Source organism: Bemisia tabaci, chromosome 1 (genome assembly GCF_918797505.1).
Source record: "Bemisia tabaci chromosome 1, PGI_BMITA_v3".
Classification (NCBI taxonomy): Eukaryota; Metazoa; Arthropoda; class Insecta; order Hemiptera; family Aleyrodidae; genus Bemisia; species Bemisia tabaci.
In genome coordinates, this window is record NC_092793.1 from 17262778 (window position 1) to 17282550 (window position 19773).

Genomic DNA, 19773 nt, shown 5'->3' on the forward strand with positions numbered 1-19773 from the left:
ACATTAGCAGGGTCGCTGTGGTTCGAGCCTTTGAGTTCCTGCACAAAGTGGCTACCTTGCTCATACAAGATGAAAGAATCTATTATGCTATCTGTGAACGAAGGGTTTGATTCAATAAAGATATGAACTCCTCTCATGATGTAGGTAGTTCTCTCCATTACAGCCTCAACTGGGAGATTATTTTTTGAGCTTGGAAGTTTTGGAGATGACCGTCTTCCTCATGAAATTTTTTAAGACAAGACTGTGTTCCTCATGAAAATTTACGTGAGAAAAGGAACTTAAAAGCAGATCTCCAAGGCGTGCAAGAACATGCAATGAAGTGTTAGTAGACTTATTAACTATTGGAGAATATAAATACCGGCACTAATGTGGATTTTAAAATTATTACTTTATACAAATACTATCACAAAAAATTTACACATGTAGAGAAGTAACACAGTGAGATGATTAGAAACAAACTTCTTCCTTAAATATTACAAGCTGAAGTTAACAGTAAACTGCCACAGTCACAATGGATGTGATACTAACTGAAATTACTTTTTGAAATTTCAAGTGATATTCACATTAAAAATGCATGATCTAGAATTTAAATTTATCTGAATTCATTTTGCCCATAAGAAATAAAAAAAGGAGAGACAGATGTGAAATTAAAGCCTTTACATAAAGCCAACAGAGGGCTCCATACAAAATTACAGGGAGAACTATTGTATTTGAATGTTGTTGTTTTTTTTTTTTTTTTTTTTTTTTTAAATTTTGGGATTTGCCAACTAAAACAGATTCTGACAAATGCAAAATTATTTTCACTACTCAATAACAGAGTGTAACTAGAGTGTTGAGCCACATTGTATCAGCATTTTTTAAATCAGCCTGCAATGATCAGAATTTTCTATTCTGATGGTTTCCTACAAGTTAAGTATTGGATAGGAGAGCTTGACATTTACAAAAATTTGACTATTTTTTCCTGACCTACGACGTGAAATTATCAAAATAATTGTCTCAAGACATAAGGCTCTGACCTGCCTGTTTCTAATTTTTCTTCATGTTTTTCTGCTGACAGCTGAATGTCAAATAGTGACACTTGATTTTCTTCAAATAAAATGAATCACAAAAATAATAATAAAATATGGATGAGATGTCAACTTGAGGACCATTCTTAAACTTACATAGAGATTGAAGCGCTTTTCAACCAATGGACAGAAAATTGTCCTATTTTTGTATGATGGATTGTTTTCCTTGGAGAATTGGAGGTTATTTGGCTGCGAGGCAATTTACTTGTCATGGTGAGATGCTTGTCTTCGTAGAAGGACATAGATTTTTTCTTTTATCCAATCCTTGTTGTATGGTGCATATGAATTTGTGCTCTTTTGATAACTGCAAAACGGAAAAGTAAAATAAAAAAACAGCAGGTCACAGGAAATGCAGGATATCTAGTTTGAAATGAAAATAAACTGATACACATTTGAATGGAGAAAAAAAGCGAAGCTCCGCACTATGATTTTATAGATTCATTTATAATTAACCTGTTAGTTTTTCAGAGAAATTGTTCCATTACATTTCGTTCCGGGTACAATAGGAAAAAACAGACAAATTTTGCAAAAAACGACAGTAGTTATCTGCCTTTTTCCTTCTGTTTCCGACTTTGCTGAAAACTAGTAGGAAGAGACACTGGAAATTTTGTTTAAATAAAAAAATGAAATGAAGAGAGGAAAAAAATAGGTACAGAGTGATGTGAATTTTAATCATGCGGTTTCATCTTTTATTTTAGATTTTATTAGAAATAGAGAGATTTTGTGTACTTTATCCACAACAGAAGTTTCTTCCACTTCAGCATACTGCAATGTATTGATTGCGGAGCTGGCTCTATGATCAAAAGGTCCCAGGTTCAATTCCGGGCCAGATGACCAAAGTTAAGTGTTCTTAAACAAGGGTTGCCTGGGGCTGGTTGTTGATTCGGGATGAGTGAGGGGGATGGAAAGCAATGGAAGCATGGAATTTCCCCCTCAGCGGAAAAAGGCAGTTGACAATGACTGAAAAGGCTTAGTCTATAGCAGCAAATTGTAGACATTCTCTTATTTCTCTCATTTGGGGATGCTGTAGGAGGTTCACTTTACAGGAAAAAGTTGTTTTCTGAATATTGATACAATCTACACATATTTTCCAACTGATTTTCAAGAGTGCGTGAGTGCAGATTGATATGAGGAAACTACCATGGAGGTAATGGCTGACGTGAAAATTTTAAATGTTCAGAACTTGGAGAAAACATTCTTTATGAAAATTCTTTGCCAGGAAGATAGGTTCTTTATGCAGGGAAACTTCGTTCTATTGAAAAACTAACACTTTCATGAATAAATTAGATTACTGTAAGCTTTATGGCAGTTTTATAATAGCTTGTTCTTATTATACTCATTCAAAGTAAAACAAGTTTACCTCATTGCTGAAAATCCTACAGGTTATTCTTCAAACGTAATAATGTAATGATAATAATAACAACAACAGAAGAAAAATGAAACTCTGAAATTAAGAAAAAAAAGAAAAAAAATGCAGATTAGTTTTTTAACAAGAAATAAATCGGGGAAGTCTGCAATGTAGTTAAATAAAACAGTATGTTGGAGTTTTTTAGCCAACATGCTTTAAAAATTCAGCATAAAGCTGAAAATCTCAATACAGAGGGAAAAAGCTCATATAAGCACAATTATCTCTCAAAGGGATATGCTGTTTGGTGCAACACTAGTTGCGACCATTCAGGAAGGCAACTGCAGACGCGCTTCGGCCTTGTCGGGCCAATCCTCAGTGCGGTGCAGTCTCATGAACTTCCTGCTACCAAGCTCGGAGAGATTGTGAAAACCAGCCTGAGATTTGGGCAAGTGGTTGCTGGCACAAGTAAACTTGCACCATCTAGTGAGCGATTATCCAAACACCCGCCGCAATCAGTTTGTGTAAAATAAAACACACGTATTGTGGTAATAACTTACACTAAACATGATAAATCAGCTAGTTGGTCCATGAAATGAAAGAGCTGGCTGATGTCGTATGTGATGGCTGGTGTATTTGGGTTTTGCCGTTTCAAGTGTTCTTCGTATATTTTACAAACCCCTGAAAATATAATAAATTATGTGGAGATAAAAAATGGGTGGGCAATGTAAAATCAGCTTATCAAAGGCACATCACAAATATTACAATTGTGATGTTCAAAAATCTTGGATTATTTTTTATTTTCTTTCAGGAAAATCAAACAAAACGTTTCCTTCCAATTTTCAGTGATTATTACAAAATAAGAGAATAAAGTTCATCAACCGTATCGATAGAAGCTGTTGGATGGTTTTCCTCTAAAAGTAAAACATGACCAAAAATTTGAGATGTCCCCTAAATAAACGTTTTTCGATTTTGGCCACCGATATAATACTCATATGAATCCATTTTTGGAAAACACTGGATAAATTCAAAATTTGGATATTTAAAAGCTGGAATAGATATACAATGGACCTGTTGCAAACTTTTGTAAGAGCAAAAATAAGAGTTGTTTCTATCAGTAAATGTCTCAAAAATCACGATGAGTGCATTGGCAAAGTCTGAAATGCACTCCTAACTTCACAATCTGCGTATGAATCGGACACTTCCGAAACTACAGTGGACAGACATGCCAGGAGTTTTCTATGAAAGGAATTTCATCAGAAGCGCATGAGTGGTAAAATTTATATGATCAACACTGTCAAGCATCATTTCTTTTCGAGCAAGATTTGAGTTGCTTATTTCAAATTACCCGTGGAATTACCTTTGTTTGGCAGCTGACAATTCTACTCAAGATAAAGCGTAGGCAAAGAGAGACATTAAAATGATATTGAAATATGAGAAAATTACCTTCCATACATTCGTTTATGCTTTCATAATCCGAATAGGTCCTTGTCTCTGGTTTGTTGGAAAGTTGAATCAGGAGTATAGTGTGAGACTAAGTAAAAGCAAAGAAAAAAAAAACCAAAAAATTATCAGATAAGAATTAATAAGGGGAACAAAAATATTGAAAACCAAAGATATGAGGGCTTATCTACAAATCAAGAGCTTTCATAAAAAGCCATCGCGCACAAAAAGTTTCACTACTACCTGAAGTTGGACGCACTGTTAGGTAAATATCAGTGCTGTCCCATGTAAATAATGTAAGCTGTGACCAATTTCTGAGCCTGGAGAAACGGAAAGAGTTTCTACTAGGAAGGATAGGTACAATGAATGGATCTAGATAAGTTGCATTGTTGAAGTAAACTATTTGAGACTGTATAGAAACGGAATTACCCAAATCTAAACGGTCAGCGTTATTGGACTCCGTTGGAGCAGAGGCATCGTATGTTGGGACAAATGTCAAACTCTGATTACCTCAGAATCAGCACCACTCAATTGGTTAATACATGCAGTCAGATGGCACCACTGTTGGGTAGTGACCTGAACGATACTTGACTTTTGTCTCAACATAGGATGCTTCCGCTCTCGAATTATCTGATGACTTGTGTGTTCTCATACGAAAGGCCAACGTTATTACCAAATGCTCAACAATCTCAGGAGGTCGATGCTACCGTTGAGTTGCATTTGCAAACAGAAGAAGTTAATGGAATCGGACAAGTTTACTTCGACAACACACCTAAAATTACAAGTAGAGTTTGAACCAAACTGAATGAACAGATGACCGTAGAAGTGCGACAGGATATGAATAATCATCTTTCTTGCATACAATTTAAAGGCCAAAAAAAGATGGTGCGGTAGACCTTCTTCAGCATCCTAGGAGCCGATAAGCTTATTTGACAAGTATTTCCACTACTTGCAAATCGACGAGAGAATGCTACTGAACCCAAGCCCCAAAACATGCAGTGTCTGGATGCTCTGATTTAAAAAGAGCGGCCCCTATAGGTAGAGTTGAGATGGTCACAGAAAATTCAAATTGAGAGGAAAAATAGGTGTTGAAACATTTTGGAAGGATAACAGGTGCAAATTAAGTCCACATCAGTACAAACGTACACTATGGATAAAGAGGAGAATCTTACCATGATGATGACACGGTCTCTTTTCCGATCAGAGTTAAAAGGAAACAACACGGGAAGCTAATAATAATAAATAGAAGAAATTTAAAGCTCAAAACCAAGAGAAACTCGTCGGAACTGAAGAGCGACTCTAACTCAAAACACAGCTTTGAGCTTTCGGCTTGCGTCCAACTTACGTAGGGAGAAATAGCTTTTTAATTTTCGTTGATTGCTGAACTGTTGGAAGATGTTTTTCGGCGGTGCCATAACTGCAGCGAGCAGCGTTGCCAAAATAATAGATTCCTGCCATTATGTAAAATATATATTTAGTATTGGACGATCAACGATCCGGCAGCAGCGGCAGTCGAAGAATCTCCTCCTCGCGTACGCCGTACCTACGCGATCTCGCGTTCTCCATATTTCTTTGCATTGTTTTGCCGTGTTCGAATGCCTTCCGTGATCAAAATGTCTGAAACTGACGAGAGAAATAGCGTAGATCGTGACGAGGTAATATTTTCACTGACATAAGATTCTTAGTTTATAATTTCTCTTATCTATTTTGATTGTTTATCATCGCCTTCCGCATCTCTTTGGTGCCTCTCAATCGTTCATTATAAAAAGGCGGGAAGCCGGGAGGTGATTCCTCTTGGCACGTTGAAACGCAATTATGAGATGACTTTACGTTCAAAGTCGATTTATGAAGTCCCAGTCAGGCTATTAATTATTTCCTCCCTCTCAGTTTCCTGTCAAAACAGGCCGATATCTCAAGAGGAAGGTTGAACTGGCATTGTCCGATGTTTGGTCGTTGGTCTTGCTGAGGCCTCAGTCAAGTCGTTATTATGGCTTAAGCATTTTTAATGTATATAATTCTTTTGAAATTCGAGACTGGAGGATCGCTCATCTTATCTATGAATAGGCCTCTTTGTGCATTTTTCGTTTAAAACTGAACATCAACGAAACTTCTAACTGGAGTCCACACATTTTCAGAGTGAATCAGATCCACCATCTTGATTGTTATTCTCACATTCAATTTTAATTGATGATAACAGATCATCTGTTGCACTCTGAAAGTGTTCCTACTTCTTTGGTATGGACCTTTATCTAATCGCAACGGTAGTCATGTTACACAATCTCCCTGAAGTTTAGAGGCGCGTTGTCATTGTTAACCTAGCTGATACTGTTCAGCTCTTCAGTTAACTAAGTTAATGCAACTCAGCAGTGCAAGCAACCTCTTGGGACCATAGAGCATATGATGAAGATGTCAGGCACTCATATGTAAACACGCAACTCATCTGGAGTCTCAACGGAGTCTAACAACACTGAATGTTCTGCATGGGTATTTCTATTTCGAGACAGCCCCTAACAGTTTACTTTGACAACATAACAATGCCGTGTCTGCTATGGTGTTTTCAGTCTTTCTATCACATGCATTCTACTGTGCTCCTTTTGCTCTGAATTGAAGTTTCATTAGGTCGCCTAGATTTATCATAATCCTCCTTTACTTGTCATAAGTCCCTCTTGTCTAATGTTGCCACTACTACCAATTCCAAATAGAATCTCACAAAGCAAACAGGGATAGCGCATAGACAGAACTGTCAGAGTAGTGAGGTGTGCGAGCCAGTCAGAATAAGTCCAAGGAAGGTTCCTAAGTACTTGAAATATAATCAATTTATCACCCAAATTCAGCTTCAGCTTCATAATGCTCAGCTGTGAAAACTTCTAAACTATTTGTATTTGTTCACCCATCTTGTATTATCATTGTAAAATGCAAAATTAAAATTTCCTTTTCTTTCACATTTCTAGAAAAAAGATGCTGAAGAAGGCAGCACCACTCCAGCTAAGTCGGACAAAGGAGAGCCAAAAACTCCTGTTAAAGAGGCGAAAATGCCATCCAAAGCAGATTCCAAAACACCTGTGAAAGGAGATTCAAAAACACCAGTCAAAGCAGAAAATGGAATTTCCTCCCCAGCATCTGAGAAAAAGAAAGGAAAGGAAGAGAAGGAGGCTCCCATTAAAGCCCCTGCAAAGAAAAGAGCAAAAACAGAGGTGAAAGAAATCAAAAAAGAGGAAGACGATGAATCCGAGAAAAGTGAAGATGAGGAAGATGAGGATGATGAAGAGTCTCCTAAAAGAAAATCAGGTATGAATAAAATTGAATGGAAATGTCTGAGACTAAATTCCATGTTTTGCAATATTGATTTGTCGGTACATAATGAAGTATTTTCCATATTGTTTGCTGATCAGGTGTTACTAATTCGATATTGGATTTCCATCTCATCTCTTATTTGTTGTATCATCTAAGAATAAAGCAAATCTAGACTAAACTTTGGCATAGAGAAAAAAAGGAGGTGTTTGCATCTTAAGGATTTTTTACCCGGTGACGTAGGTCAGCACAACCTGGCCAGTAAAATCCAGAATTTGAAGTATGAAAAACGGACCATCACATCCGATTTTTTTGCTCAAATCAACTCATGATATAATTTCAAACACTATGTTGAAACACTTTTTCCGTAAACTACCTGATTTCCAAGAAAATCAATGATGAAACTCGTCCGTACCGACCTTCGTCATCAATAAAATGCAAGATGTCCGAGATGCAAACACCTCCTTTTTATCTCTATGAAATTTTGGAATGAATATTATGCAAGGTTGCCAGATTATACGATATATTAAGGATACTCTCTTTTACATGACGTTAAATACGGAAAAGTGCTGATTTTTCATGAAGTACTATCTGACAACTAAATGACTAATGCTTGAAATCATGAGAATACAATTCGTTATCTAACAGGCTAAAAAGTTTTCTTTCTTTGAATTGCGTTCAGCATGGACGGTTTTCATCCATTTTAGAGACGCTTCTTTTTCCTTTTTTTTATGGCAATAATGCTGATAAATGCTACTCATCTGTGTACAATGTTGCCTTTTTTCCAAAACCAGATATTTTCCATGAGTTGTATTAAATTTTCAGAAAAAAGTAAAAACATGTTCTTACATTGAAACCCAATTTCTCGGTTATTTTTCAAATTTAATGCAGTTGAAATATCTACTCCTGCCAGTAAAATTAAAGTGTTGTAATTTTATTGTTGTTGTTATTTTTACATTATTTTGTACCTGTCTTCAGTTCCTCTGCTTGATGCTCCCCTCAAAGTTGAAGGCACTAGAGAACGGAAGAAGGTTGAGCGATTCATTCCAACCAGTGAACCTAAAACCCATTCAGCTGTCGAAATCCCAGAAGGAAAAGGCACCCCTATCGGGGAAATTGAAATAATTGCTGAAAATATGCAGGTGAGTGTTCAATAATACACTTTAATGGATGGCATAAGATCCATAAATAATGTTCTTTTTTTGCAGAATTTTTTGAAAGCAAAACCAGTATGTTTATTTTGCCAAAGAAATACAGAAAAAATGCTGAGACTCAGGGTTGCAACAGGCAAAGAAAACCTGGAAATGTCAGGGGAAAATTGTTAGGTCATCTTCAGTCTCCAGAATGGGTTTGATATTTTGAACAACAAAGGACCCCGCGCACCTCTTATGGGAAAGTGCACCATGAAGGATCCTTAATTTTTTTATAGCATTCGATTCTCCTCAAGCTGCTGATCAAAAGATATCATTGCGCCAACTTTCTACGATGCACCGTTTTCACAAAAAACGGCCGAGAAGATTCAATTATTCGGCGACAATAAATCAAATTGAACTAAGCATTCTAGAAAAATGTAGCGCGTGTCCGTCTTCTTATTTTTACTTGCCAACTCTAGGGCTATCTCCCTCCCGCTCTTGTCCGGTTGACGTTCACTGTTTTTCTCCGACTTTCCTGTTCTTATGCTCCTCAAGAATCTGATTTGGATGGTCGAGCCGAACAGCATGCGGAATCCGAGATAAGACTGCCGCTCGGTGCTGGGAGTTCCCCTGATTTCCTTGTTGACACACAGCCGACCGTTCACTCAAGTGCTGATAAGAGCCGAATAATTGAATCTTCTCGGCCGTTTTTTGCAAAAACGGTGCATCGTAGAAAGTTGGCGCCATGATCACTTTTGATCAGCAGCTTGAGGAGAATCGAATGCTAAAAAAAAATTAAGGATCCTTCATGGTGCACTTTCCCATAAGAGGTCTGCGGGGTCCTTTTGCTTGAAAACCTTTTCCAATTATGCCTTTTAAACCATCTAGTATATCTTCAACTGTCAGGGAATTTCATTTTCTGTGGCAACCCTGTACGTAGTCCAAGAAGCATAGAAAAAATGCTGAGATTAGGCTGGAACTGCTGGAAGTAACAAGAATTAAGAAACTGCAGGATGCCTCACTCAATTGCCTGGTCATTATCAACTTTGGAAAAACCAACACTGAAAAAGCTGCAGCTAAAATACTCTTTATTAGTTCACGGTGATGATAGCAAGACAGAACCCTCAGAAAGAGCCTCTCTCGTTCTTTTTCTGTATGTTGCTTTGACTAAGTTTTAGAGCTTTTGTAGAGTACTTCAATCTGTTAGTGTGATTTTGAGAAAGACCTATTGAATATTCGAAACTTTGATCCAACCCACCTTGGTCTTTTTAAATCTGTAGAAGTACTCGCTGAGTTCTGGCGATTTGGAAAGTTAAGGAATTTATGGTGACTTGAAAAAGTCAGGTACTTCAGTAAGCAGCATTCAATAGAAGTCAGGATCAATATGAAGAAGAAAACCTAATTGGACCAAAAGAAAAAAGAAAAAGGCAGGGAAAGTTAGGAAATAGGAAATTGAAGAAATTATGAAAACCCTTCACCTGGGACCTTCAAACACTGGCTTTGATAGCATGGTTCAAGTGACCATAAAAAGTACTTGAATTTGAAAAATATTTTCAAAGGCCTTGGAAGTGCTCAATTTTTGCAACATGCTCATAAATTTCTTGAATTTTTCTCTAATCTGTGAATTTTTGCTGTTTATGATATTATTAAGCATTTGCTGTTAAATAGATTGTTCGGAAAGACATCCTGTTCACTAATAAAATTGCAATCTGCCTTTTAGTGGACCATTAATTCTTAACTAGGACTAATATACAGAGGAAACTGTGCGTCTCCCAAAAAATTACACACAAGACCATGATAAGTGCTTGATTTTTTATTCTTGAGTAGGTACCAACTATAGACTGGCTTTTTGCACCAACTTATTAACTTTTTCTTCTCCTCTGTGTTTTCCTTTCCTCGTCTGTCCCTTCATTTAAATCAATAGATCAAGTTGTATGCATTTGCTCACGCAATCCCTTTCAATTCTTCCAGGTGTACAAAGCGGAGTCACTGAAAAATCTTCACAGAATTATGTTCGGGCGGGCTGGCACTAACTCGGTGGTCAAGAAGAACATTCGACTTTTCAAAGGGTTTGACTTTGACAGTTCATCTGACCAAGCAGAAAAGAAGAAAACCGCTCTAAGCAAGTAAGCTAGTTTCTTTAGTTATCCATGTAATAATTAGTGAAATAGTATCCAAGAAAAATCACCATGATATCTGTCGCCAAGGTGGTGACATCCAGTCACCTTCTTGTAAATCTATACTACAACTCATTTAATAAATGATCTCCATAATGTAATTGGTACTGAGTGTACATTACAAAATATTAGCCCATTAATTAATAATTTAATTTGATCCTACCGCTTCCAGCATTAGTATTCATAAATGCAAAAATCAGTAACGTTGAACACTTAAAAATAATTCTAATCTCATTTCTGAAGGTTGAAAATGGAAACACCAAGCACCCATTCCTTACAGGTTCTCTGAGGAAAATGGGAAAAAATTTAGTTACAATCATTTTACATTGTTGATTTGTCTCCATCCAAATCATAAGAATCTCAAACTCAGGACAATTGGAGGTTGTTTTATGTTCAACCTTACTAAAATGCTAAAATACTGTGACAGTGCAATAAAGTACCCCACAAAATGAGTATTGGGTTGGTCATACCACTCACGTAAACATTGACAAAAACTTGGTCTATAGTAGAAACATTGATCTATTGAAAACATTGATACCAATAGTAAGTCGACAGATGTTTCTGAGTTGTCGGTTCAGAACTTGCCCATTGCTTCACAAAGCTGTCACTTTAAGTAAGTCAACAGGTCAACTGAAATAGAATACAACTTGTGACCTTTCAGCAAATATCTAGGTAAATTATGTTTTCATGACCTTGACAAAAATTGCAACAAAGTTTTTCTGCAAATTCTAGAATGAATGTCTGCTGGACTGTAGAGAAAAACTTGTTTGATAAGATAGTCATCCAACAAAAGAAGGAATGAATCATTTTTATAACTCCTTGCAAGAATTGATTATTCAACTAGTTTTGGATTTTTTCTTTAGTTTCCTCTCCTGACCGTTCTTGTTCTGTTATTTTTAAGCTTGGTTGCATATTTTTCAGAATGAGAGTTGGTGACTTGAAAACTATGCTGAAGGTTCTTGATTTAGAAGTGAGTGGCCCCAAAGAGGGACTTTGTGAAAGGTTATTCCATTTCTTGTCGAGACCTTTTGACTCTGGAAAGAAACCTAAGCCAAAACGTCCCAGTCGTTCGAGCAAATCAAAAGTTTCGAAGAGAAGCTATGCTGAGTAAGTTGCAAAAATTGTAAAATTTGTCTATCCTACAATCATGTAATGTTCTTACCTCTCAATCACTCAAATTTGTTTGCCTAGGAAGTTCAGTGTCAAGAACAAGACACGGATGGGGACCATGGGTCTTGTCTCGAAAGGCAGAAAAAAAATCTGGAAAGCTGTAGTCTCTTTTATTTAATATAGCTTTACTTCTATTATTGTTTTGAATTTTGTGTTGTTCTTTGTAATATTCAGTTATTTTTTCATTAATTAAATATCCTGTACACTTGAACAAACAAAAATCTCCCAAACTCAGAATAGCCATCCTCAGATTTTTTTTCTTAACATTATTTCTTGCACTATGTAAAAAAAGCCTATTGCAAACTTTTACTTGAGTGAAAGTAAGGGTTGTTCGTCATGGAAAATGTCTCAAAAAGTTGATGAGTGCATCGGCAAAGTCTGAAATGCACTCCTAACTGCTCAAGGATGTTGCGTTTTTTTTACCTTCCCCGCTTCAGAAACAATACCACAGCACAAGTGAATTTTCTATTAAAGTAATCACGTTTCATCCGACCCCTGCCCAGTAGAATGCTACGCAATGTTCAACATGGCCGACACCGATCTGCCTAAACACATATTACGGAACGAAATTCAAACCACCTGTTAACAACTGGCGTGTTTACATTCACATTTTTCTAGCATTGATAAAGATCCACTTGGATTGACCTTGTGCTCCACTTGATTTGCATGCAGAAGCTGTTGAATATTGCGAAACATCTTAGTGCCCAAGGGTTAGATGGAATGACTCCTCCAACGAAATGTTCACCTGCGCTGTCGTATTGTTTCTGAAGTGGGAAGCTCAAAATCTTAACATTTGACCTGGGGCCAGTGGCTCCTTGATGGGATCAGACATAGTACTTCTCTGTCTGCATGATAATGCCCTTTTTTGCTCTGTCCAACCGAAACGACCAGACTACAAGGCATCCAAGTTAGGGCTTTTACCACATTAATACTTTGCTCCAAGCAACAGTGCACGATTATTAATGTGTACTCATCTTGGTTGGTGTAGGTCTGATGAAGAGGACAGCGATGATGAAGAACCAAAAAAGAAGAAGAAAGGAAAGAGCCCCAAACAGGCAGCATCTAAGAAGAAGGTGACGAAAAAAGCACCAACCAAGAAGAAGACAAAGACAAAGAAGAAGAAGGAGGAAAGTGAGAGCGAAGATGAGTCAGATGTCAGCGAGGAATCGGAAGAGGACGTAGATGAGAGCGACGTAGAAAAAGAGGAACCCAAACCTGTAGAGAAAAAGAAAGAAACCAAGAAGGACTCAAAGAAAGTAGTCAAGGAAGATAAAGCTAAGAACGGTAAATCAACAAATGGCAAAAAAGAGGAAAAGAAGATCAAAGTCGAAGCTGATGATGAAGTTGGAAGCGATGATGTAGACGATGTAGAGAACAAAATAAAGTCTGAGCCAGAGGATGAAAAATCAGAAGGAGCCCATTCGGAAGAAAATGATTCAGAAGTCAATTCAGAAGAGGTGAGGATCAAAATTTGTTTTTCCCCAAGCAGCATTGGCTTTTTTAAAAAAATGTTAAAAAATTCACGAATATCAAAGAACTATATGAGGAAAAAAACCTATTAAAATAGCCAAGTTAGAAAACCCTTCATGTCAGGGTTGCCACAATCAGGCAATACTGGGATATGTCGGAGAGTTTTAAAAAGTCAGGGATACCAATAAAAGTTTCAGGGAAATATTGTTCAGTCACCTTTATTTGCTTTCCAGGATGGGTTTAACGTTTAGAATAACAAAGTTTCGTAAAAAGTATTTCATTTATTGGCTTTTAAACCATCTGGTTCATATTCAGTTGCCAGAGAACTTTACCAATATGTGTTCGGGATATGCTAGGGAATTTCATTTTTTACATTCTGTAGCAGCTCTGTGATGAGGAAATGTGGATGTAACTGTGATACAGGTGCTTAATCCTCATAGCATCTGCATGATTCATTCAAGTAAAAAATCTAGAATTGGTTATTCAGGACTCTCTAAATCGTCAAGATTGATTTGTCAGCCAATGTCGGTTTAAAAAAAAAAAAAAAGTTGGCCCCCCTAAACAGAATACTAAGATTGTATGTGTAGCATGTTTTTAGTGTACTTTGATTTTTCATGATCAATGGAAAAAAATTGGGAAAAGGACATCTCTATTGATCTTCTAGAGGCATACTGATGAACCAGCATGTTACTAGGTACATGGAATGCTTTATGGGTTAAAGAATTATAAGAATAGCTAAAGAAACTGAACTGCGCATAGAAATGAAATATGACTCTTTTTACTTGTATGTATATGGGAAATGGGGTCATGCTGCGTAATGACATACAGTGCATAATGAATGTATTGTGAACACAGTCATGCAGGGAAAATGGTTCATGGTGTGTATTTCCACTTGTAGTAAAAATGGACAGAGTAACTTAGGAAGGAATATGACTCATACTGTAAAGTATTCAGCCGGTGGCTATTTACACACTTTGGTGGAAAGATGGCAGTAATGTGCTGCTGTTCTCAACGGATTATGCAGTTTTGACACGTAAATGCTATCACCTAGCGACACCTTGCGGAAAATTGAAGCAACACACCGCTGGGGTACTTGTAAGCAGGTGTGCGTTGACAGGATGTATGAATCAAGTAACTAATGCAAGTGTTAGTCCTTCTGAAAAAGTTTTTTTTTTTTTTTTGAATAAATGTTAAACAACATTTCCTCAAAGTTTCCTCAAAATCTTAGCTATCTGTTTAACAACAGTCAAATCATTATTTCCAAACGGGTATCAGAATAATTGGTTCCTCATTTCGACAACATTTTGCAATCTATAATGTCCGGTTCATTTAAGAAATATCACATGTGTCATCTGTATCCCTATGCATATAGATGCTTTTTAGGAAGCACCAGAAATAGTAGTTCCCTTGTGTAAACTGTTAACCAATTGAGGAGCCGCTAGTTTTGGAGATGCTACCCACAGTTCACATGCTTGGGTATCTAGGATCCCGAAAAGACAAGGAACCAACTGGAAAAATAAGGATATGTTTTGGGAAAGGTAATTTAATATCAAAAGGTACTGTAACATCGTCCTTCCTGAGGTGGCATGATCTATGTTTTAAATAACTTCGACTCATCAGTGCATTTTTGTCAATTTGTTTTTTAGGAATCAAAGAAACCAGCCAAAAAACGAGCAGGGAGCAGAGAATCCCCCAAGAAAAATACAAAAGCAAACGCCAAGTCTTCAGACAGCGAAGACGAACCTCCGAATAGTAAGAAAACTAAACAAGAGGCTCCTTCTGTAAGTATAAACTGTAAAGGACTAGAAATAATTGAATCTCGAACTAAAAACCTTTAGGTTGTAATTTGTACCACAACACTAGCTTAAAATGTGGAATGCTATCTTCTCTCCCTCCCCTCCTCTATTATTCTTTGTAGCTGCCAAAAACAAATTTCTTAATTTTTTTTTTTTTTTTAATCGGTCTCCATAACCCAACTTAATTTTTTTATTGTAAAAACCATGATGAAATCTTGCGGTGTATCCTCATTTTAAATTTTAAAACTCAGCTGGTCGCAAATTCTTAATTTGGTACTGATGATGTATTGGAAGTAGTGTAACTTCAATTGATCAAATTGCGTACTTGGGTTTAATAGATTAATCCTCCAGTCCCGCAAGGAGGCCCTTATGGCCATAAAAAAAACGGAATATAACTAATTACAATACATTTAATTGAATTCATTTTAATTTGAATAAAATTTAATTAAAATCCTGGAAAGGGAGTAAATTCTGCCATTCTTAGTTATTACATTAAAAAATGGTATTAGTTTACCAGCCAAAATAAATAGTACCAATTTGAACTGCTGAACCCAAACGATCTTGTATTTCTTTAATAAAAAATGAACTGCTTGACCATTAATAGATCGATATCACAACCTGATTTAATTCAATGGACCGTATTTCTCTTTCTCTTATTTGGAAATCAGCATATTTCCTCCCAATACCATGACTTGATCATATCGTACGGAAAAGAATGGAAACTGGAATAGTCAGAGACTGTGACTGAGACCCCCTCTATCTTATTTAAAAAAATTCTCCACTTGCAGCAGCAGCCAAAGTTGCCAAGGGTAGATTCTGGGAAGTTCGTGCAGAATAATTTCCAAGTAAAAAAGGCGCTCATTACAAGAGTAGCAATGTGGCCATTGTAAGGTTGAAGAAGGCTGCAGCTGCAAATAAAAAGTTTGCATGTTATCTCAAATTAAAAACTCTCATTAGAATATTCCATATGCATTTCCCATCTAACTTGATGCATTTATTCTCAGGACGATGAAATTAAAGCTTACATTAAAAGGCTCCTGGATGATGCTGACTTGGAAGAAATCACCATGAAAAAAGTTTGCAAGAACGTCTTCGATCACTATCCTGACATCGACATTTCCAAGAAACCTTTCATCAAAGAGACAGTGAAAGAGGTGAGTTTTGAAGTTGCTTGTCTCATTCTAAATGACGCAAAATTAAGGAGCAGTGGACTTCTAAGACCCCTAACTTGCCCCAAAATTTTAGGAGCTATCCCACTGACAAGCTGAATACTTAAGAGTCATCCATTACTTGTTCAAGCTTGTGATGATTCCTGTTAATGAAATTTGAAATTTCTAATGAGCAAAAATGTTAGAGCAATTGGATCCGCACCCTTGTTCACGCTCCTGGTCTGGCAAGTACCTGTTTTTTCAAACCTCGGAGCTCTATCTTCAGATGTATTTCAAGCATGGCACCCAGTTCAAACACTTAAGAAGGTCTAAAAAACACAGATTTACACTGTATTTCTGAACTTTTAACTCTGAGGTTTGTAGTTATTGGAAAGAGAGGAATGACAAATTATTCACTTTGGCACAAAGATCGACGAAGAACATAAAGAATTCAGACATTTTATTGTTTCAGTGATCAAGAATCCTAAGTTTTATCCCTGGTCTCCCTCTGCAAATGCAGGGAAATTTATAGGTCTTCCCTTCAATATAATTAACTTTCTCCCATTTTGCCCTTTTATGATCACACCTTTTGAAAAGTAACTTACCAGGGTTTCCCCATTTTCTCCTGTTCTCACACGGGTTTTCCATTTCACAAGATCGGACCGGTAAAAAAATTTCATCGCTTTTTGCAATTTCTCTGCTAAGTCAGGGTAAAGGAAATTTTTTTAAATTGGACTGTTTCTCCCAAAAATTGGGAGGCTGCCACCATCTAGGTGACATCGTGCCTGTGAATAAAGCTCTTCTGGTTCAACACATTCCCCACTATTGTGTTTTAGTGTATTTATTCCTCTCTGGCTAGAAGGAAAGCACAAAAAAAAAGATTACCAAATCCAAATGCTTCAAACATGGCTTCCACCGATCGCTGCAATGCTAGCAGACAATAATCCAACTCAACACCAATGGCTGGTGTCCAGAAATGAGTATCTTAAATTGCGCCATTTTTAGTCTCAGATCATGTTTTACTTTTTTGAAGGAAAACCAGCCAACAATATCTATTGAACTTTTCTGCGAATTTTCTTTACTCATTCACGATAAATCTTTCAAAGTTGCAAGGAAACATTTTAATTAGTTTTCCTCAAGGAAAATAAAACATTATCAAAGATTTTAAACGTTGCCATTCAGATTCAAATTTTTTGCTTTTAGCTATTGATGCAAGATCATGTCACATTGCATGCCTTATTATATTTATTTTTTTCACAGCTCTGTATAATGTTAATCTTTTTTTTTTGTTTCAGTTGATCTCTGGTTAAAATCCGCAAAGTGGGTTACTCTTTCATCTCTTTGACAAAGGTACCTAAAATGTTAGATAACTGCAGGAATTGAACGAACTGAAGATTTCATACCAATCTGATGATATCTGATTTTCTGAATTTTTTTAATTTAGCTAATTGACATTTTCATCCCTTTAAAGGAGAGAATAAGTTCTCTAACCACTTCAAAAAACGTGCTTAAAAACGTGCTTGTCGAGGTGATATTTTCTTGCAGATCAAGTGAAGGAATTCTTAATTGCCCAGGTTGTGATTGCCTTTAACTTTTCCGCCGATCAAATTAGGAAAAACATCTCATTTTAATGGGATATTAAATTGTTTTGTTGCCTGCCAAAAAGTATGGTTTATTGTGGTTATTCCTCCGTTTACTTTCGCTTGAGTACTTTAAGTGTCCAATCGGTCTGATGTAAGATTTTTCCTCTCTCAATTTTTCAAGTTTCAGTTTAGTGTTCTCTACTAATTTTTCCGTAAGTTGCTAATTCTATCAATCATTGTCGTTTTTTGTCTGCCTGCTGTATTTATGTTTTTATTCCCTAATATTTAAGCTGCAAAAACATCATGATTTCATTTAAAGTTTGTGATAAGTTGTATATATTTTTCCCTTTTTTTAAGTCTATAAATTTCTGTAACTTAGCCTCTTGACAACAGGTTTTGCACTCCAAGCTAAAAATGTTCTCTCTCGACTTTTCTTTTATCGGAAGAAATATTTTTGATCTCTGTTTTTCCTCCACTTGAAGTTGTAAATATAGTGTACGCCTCAGCCTCTGTAAAGAAGATAGCCTGCAATTAAGTTTTGTGTTCAGTCGAGGACTGCTGGCCAAAATTTAATAGGTCAGTGCAATTTAAGGATACAGAATGACAAAATTGCGCATGTTTTCGCTCCTCTGATGCGAGGGCGCATCTCAATTTCCATGTTAGTCCTGTTGCCCATATAACTTCATACTTTATGGGGCTCACATGGAAATGGAGATATGCCCTTATGTCAAAGGAACGGCAATGTGAGCTATTCATATTCTTTATATCTGTTAAAAAATTGACAAACCCCAGGGCAAAAGATGAGGTCCTTTGTTTAAAATGAGTTGGACTGCATTTTGCAATTTGGACCTATAAATTCTTGCTCATCCGAAAAAACACTTGTGTGCATAGGAAAACTAATGGCATATACGTTGTTTTCAACCTGAGCCGAAATTTATAGTTCCTAATTGCAAAATGTGATCCAGTTGTGTCCCTGCAATAAAGAAGGTCTCCTTTTGCACCCATGATTCATATTTTAAGGAATAGAAATGATGTAATAATGCATTCATTGATGGAAATAAGGGCCTCATATTTTGCATTCACTAAAATGGCGTAATCTCCAATTATTTCAGTGCATTTTTTGTTTATTTCTCTCTTCAGTTTTTTTTTTTTTTTTTTTTTTTTTTTTTGGACAGTGATTCAATAGGATTAATGAAGCTGGTATATTGTGGTGAATAATGGTTTTTACGCAGCCCTTAAATCCTGTTTAAGAGGTCTTTCAGTTTTCCATAAACTGCTTTGGTTACTCCATTGGTGTAAATTATTTTATGATTCCTTTTAATTTTTAAAATACCTTCTACTGAAATTTGATCGCAATTATTTGAGATGCAATACATACCGCTGTTTTAAAAATCTGTAGCATTAAGAATTCAAGATGGATCCCCAGATCTTAGTTCAGATTTTCGCTACTAAAGTGTTGGTATCTAAATGTAGTTGTAAAATTTAAAAATGTTTAAACTGTTAAAGAAAATTACACAATATGGGTACTACTCATTATGAACTTGCTATATTCACTTGAGCAGTAATTACGAAGTCGCTCAAACCCCTTTCCTGAGGTATTCAACTTTTTAATGAATGCTTTAATATCGTCAGCAATAAAATGTTGGGAAACAACAAACGAACAATGGTTGGCAAATGTCTGAACTAAGATCTGTAAATCCCTATTCAGTGACTCCCTATACTGTTTCTCTCTTTGATATTTTTGATCAGATCGTACTTTTCTCTGATGTAGTATATTCTGAAATATTTTCTAGCTGTTCCTATGTTTTGCTCAAACCCGGTTCATTTTTCAATACCATTTACTCAGTTGTACTTGAGGATTGCTTGGTCTTGAGAAACTTCGGTTTATTTTCATTTCTCTTTTTTTTTCATTTTAAAATAAAACGACTGTAAATTCTCAGTACAAAGTTTATATTTTTATGTTCGCCAGCTAATTGAAGATAAAATTATTTGACAGCTAAACATTTTGCAATTTATTGCTCTTTGCATAAAATCGCTCCTTGCATATTTTTAAGGATGCCCCATCAAGATTGATCAAAAGTTATGAAAACATACTGTTGTAGCATTATCTGTCCAAAAATAAGATTAAGAAACTTGTAAATTTCCAAGAG

General features: G+C 36.2%; 2 protein-coding genes across 3 annotated transcripts; one reads left to right on the forward strand and one right to left on the reverse strand.

Annotated features, from left to right (window-relative positions):
* Positions 1–717: 717 nt before the first annotated feature.
* On the reverse strand, positions 718–5198 carry e(r) (enhancer of rudimentary). Of its 2 annotated transcripts, none has more exons than XM_019053265.2 (4): positions 5028–5198; positions 3859–3946; positions 2973–3093; positions 718–1371 (listed from the first exon to the last, which is right to left on the reverse strand). In XM_019053265.2, the coding sequence occupies exons 1-4, from the start codon at positions 5028–5030 to the stop codon at positions 1269–1271; spliced, it is 315 nt and encodes a 104-aa protein (XP_018908810.1). In that variant the 5' UTR covers positions 5031–5198; the 3' UTR covers positions 718–1268. The 2 variants fall into 2 exon arrangements, with proteins under 2 accessions (XP_018908810.1, XP_072153442.1); XM_072297341.1 differs by lacking the exon at positions 718–1371 and adding an exon at positions 2436–2511.
* Positions 5199–5326: 128 nt separating this feature from the next.
* Positions 5327–19624, forward strand: LOC109038181 (uncharacterized). The gene is made up of 9 exons (XM_019053158.2): positions 5327–5510; positions 6807–7143; positions 8125–8288; positions 10251–10405; positions 11378–11563; positions 12615–13083; positions 14743–14877; positions 15897–16046; positions 17336–19624. Exons 1-9 carry the CDS (start codon positions 5451–5453, stop codon positions 17348–17350), a joined length of 1671 nt encoding a protein of 556 aa, XP_018908703.2. The 5' UTR covers positions 5327–5450; the 3' UTR covers positions 17351–19624.
* Positions 19625–19773: the final 149 nt, after the last annotated feature.

Coding starts and splice junctions, on each gene's coding strand:
- LOC109038181 (XM_019053158.2), top strand. CDS start 5,451: ATGCCTTCCGTGATCAAAATGTCTGAAACTGACGAGAGAAATAGCGTA. Junction 8,289..10,250: donor TAATTGCTGAAAATATGCAG/GTGAGTGTTCAA, acceptor CAATTCTTCCAG/GTGTACAAAGCGGAGTCACT. Junction 13,084..14,742: donor CAGAAGTCAATTCAGAAGAG/GTGAGGATCAAA, acceptor TTTGTTTTTTAG/GAATCAAAGAAACCAGCCAA.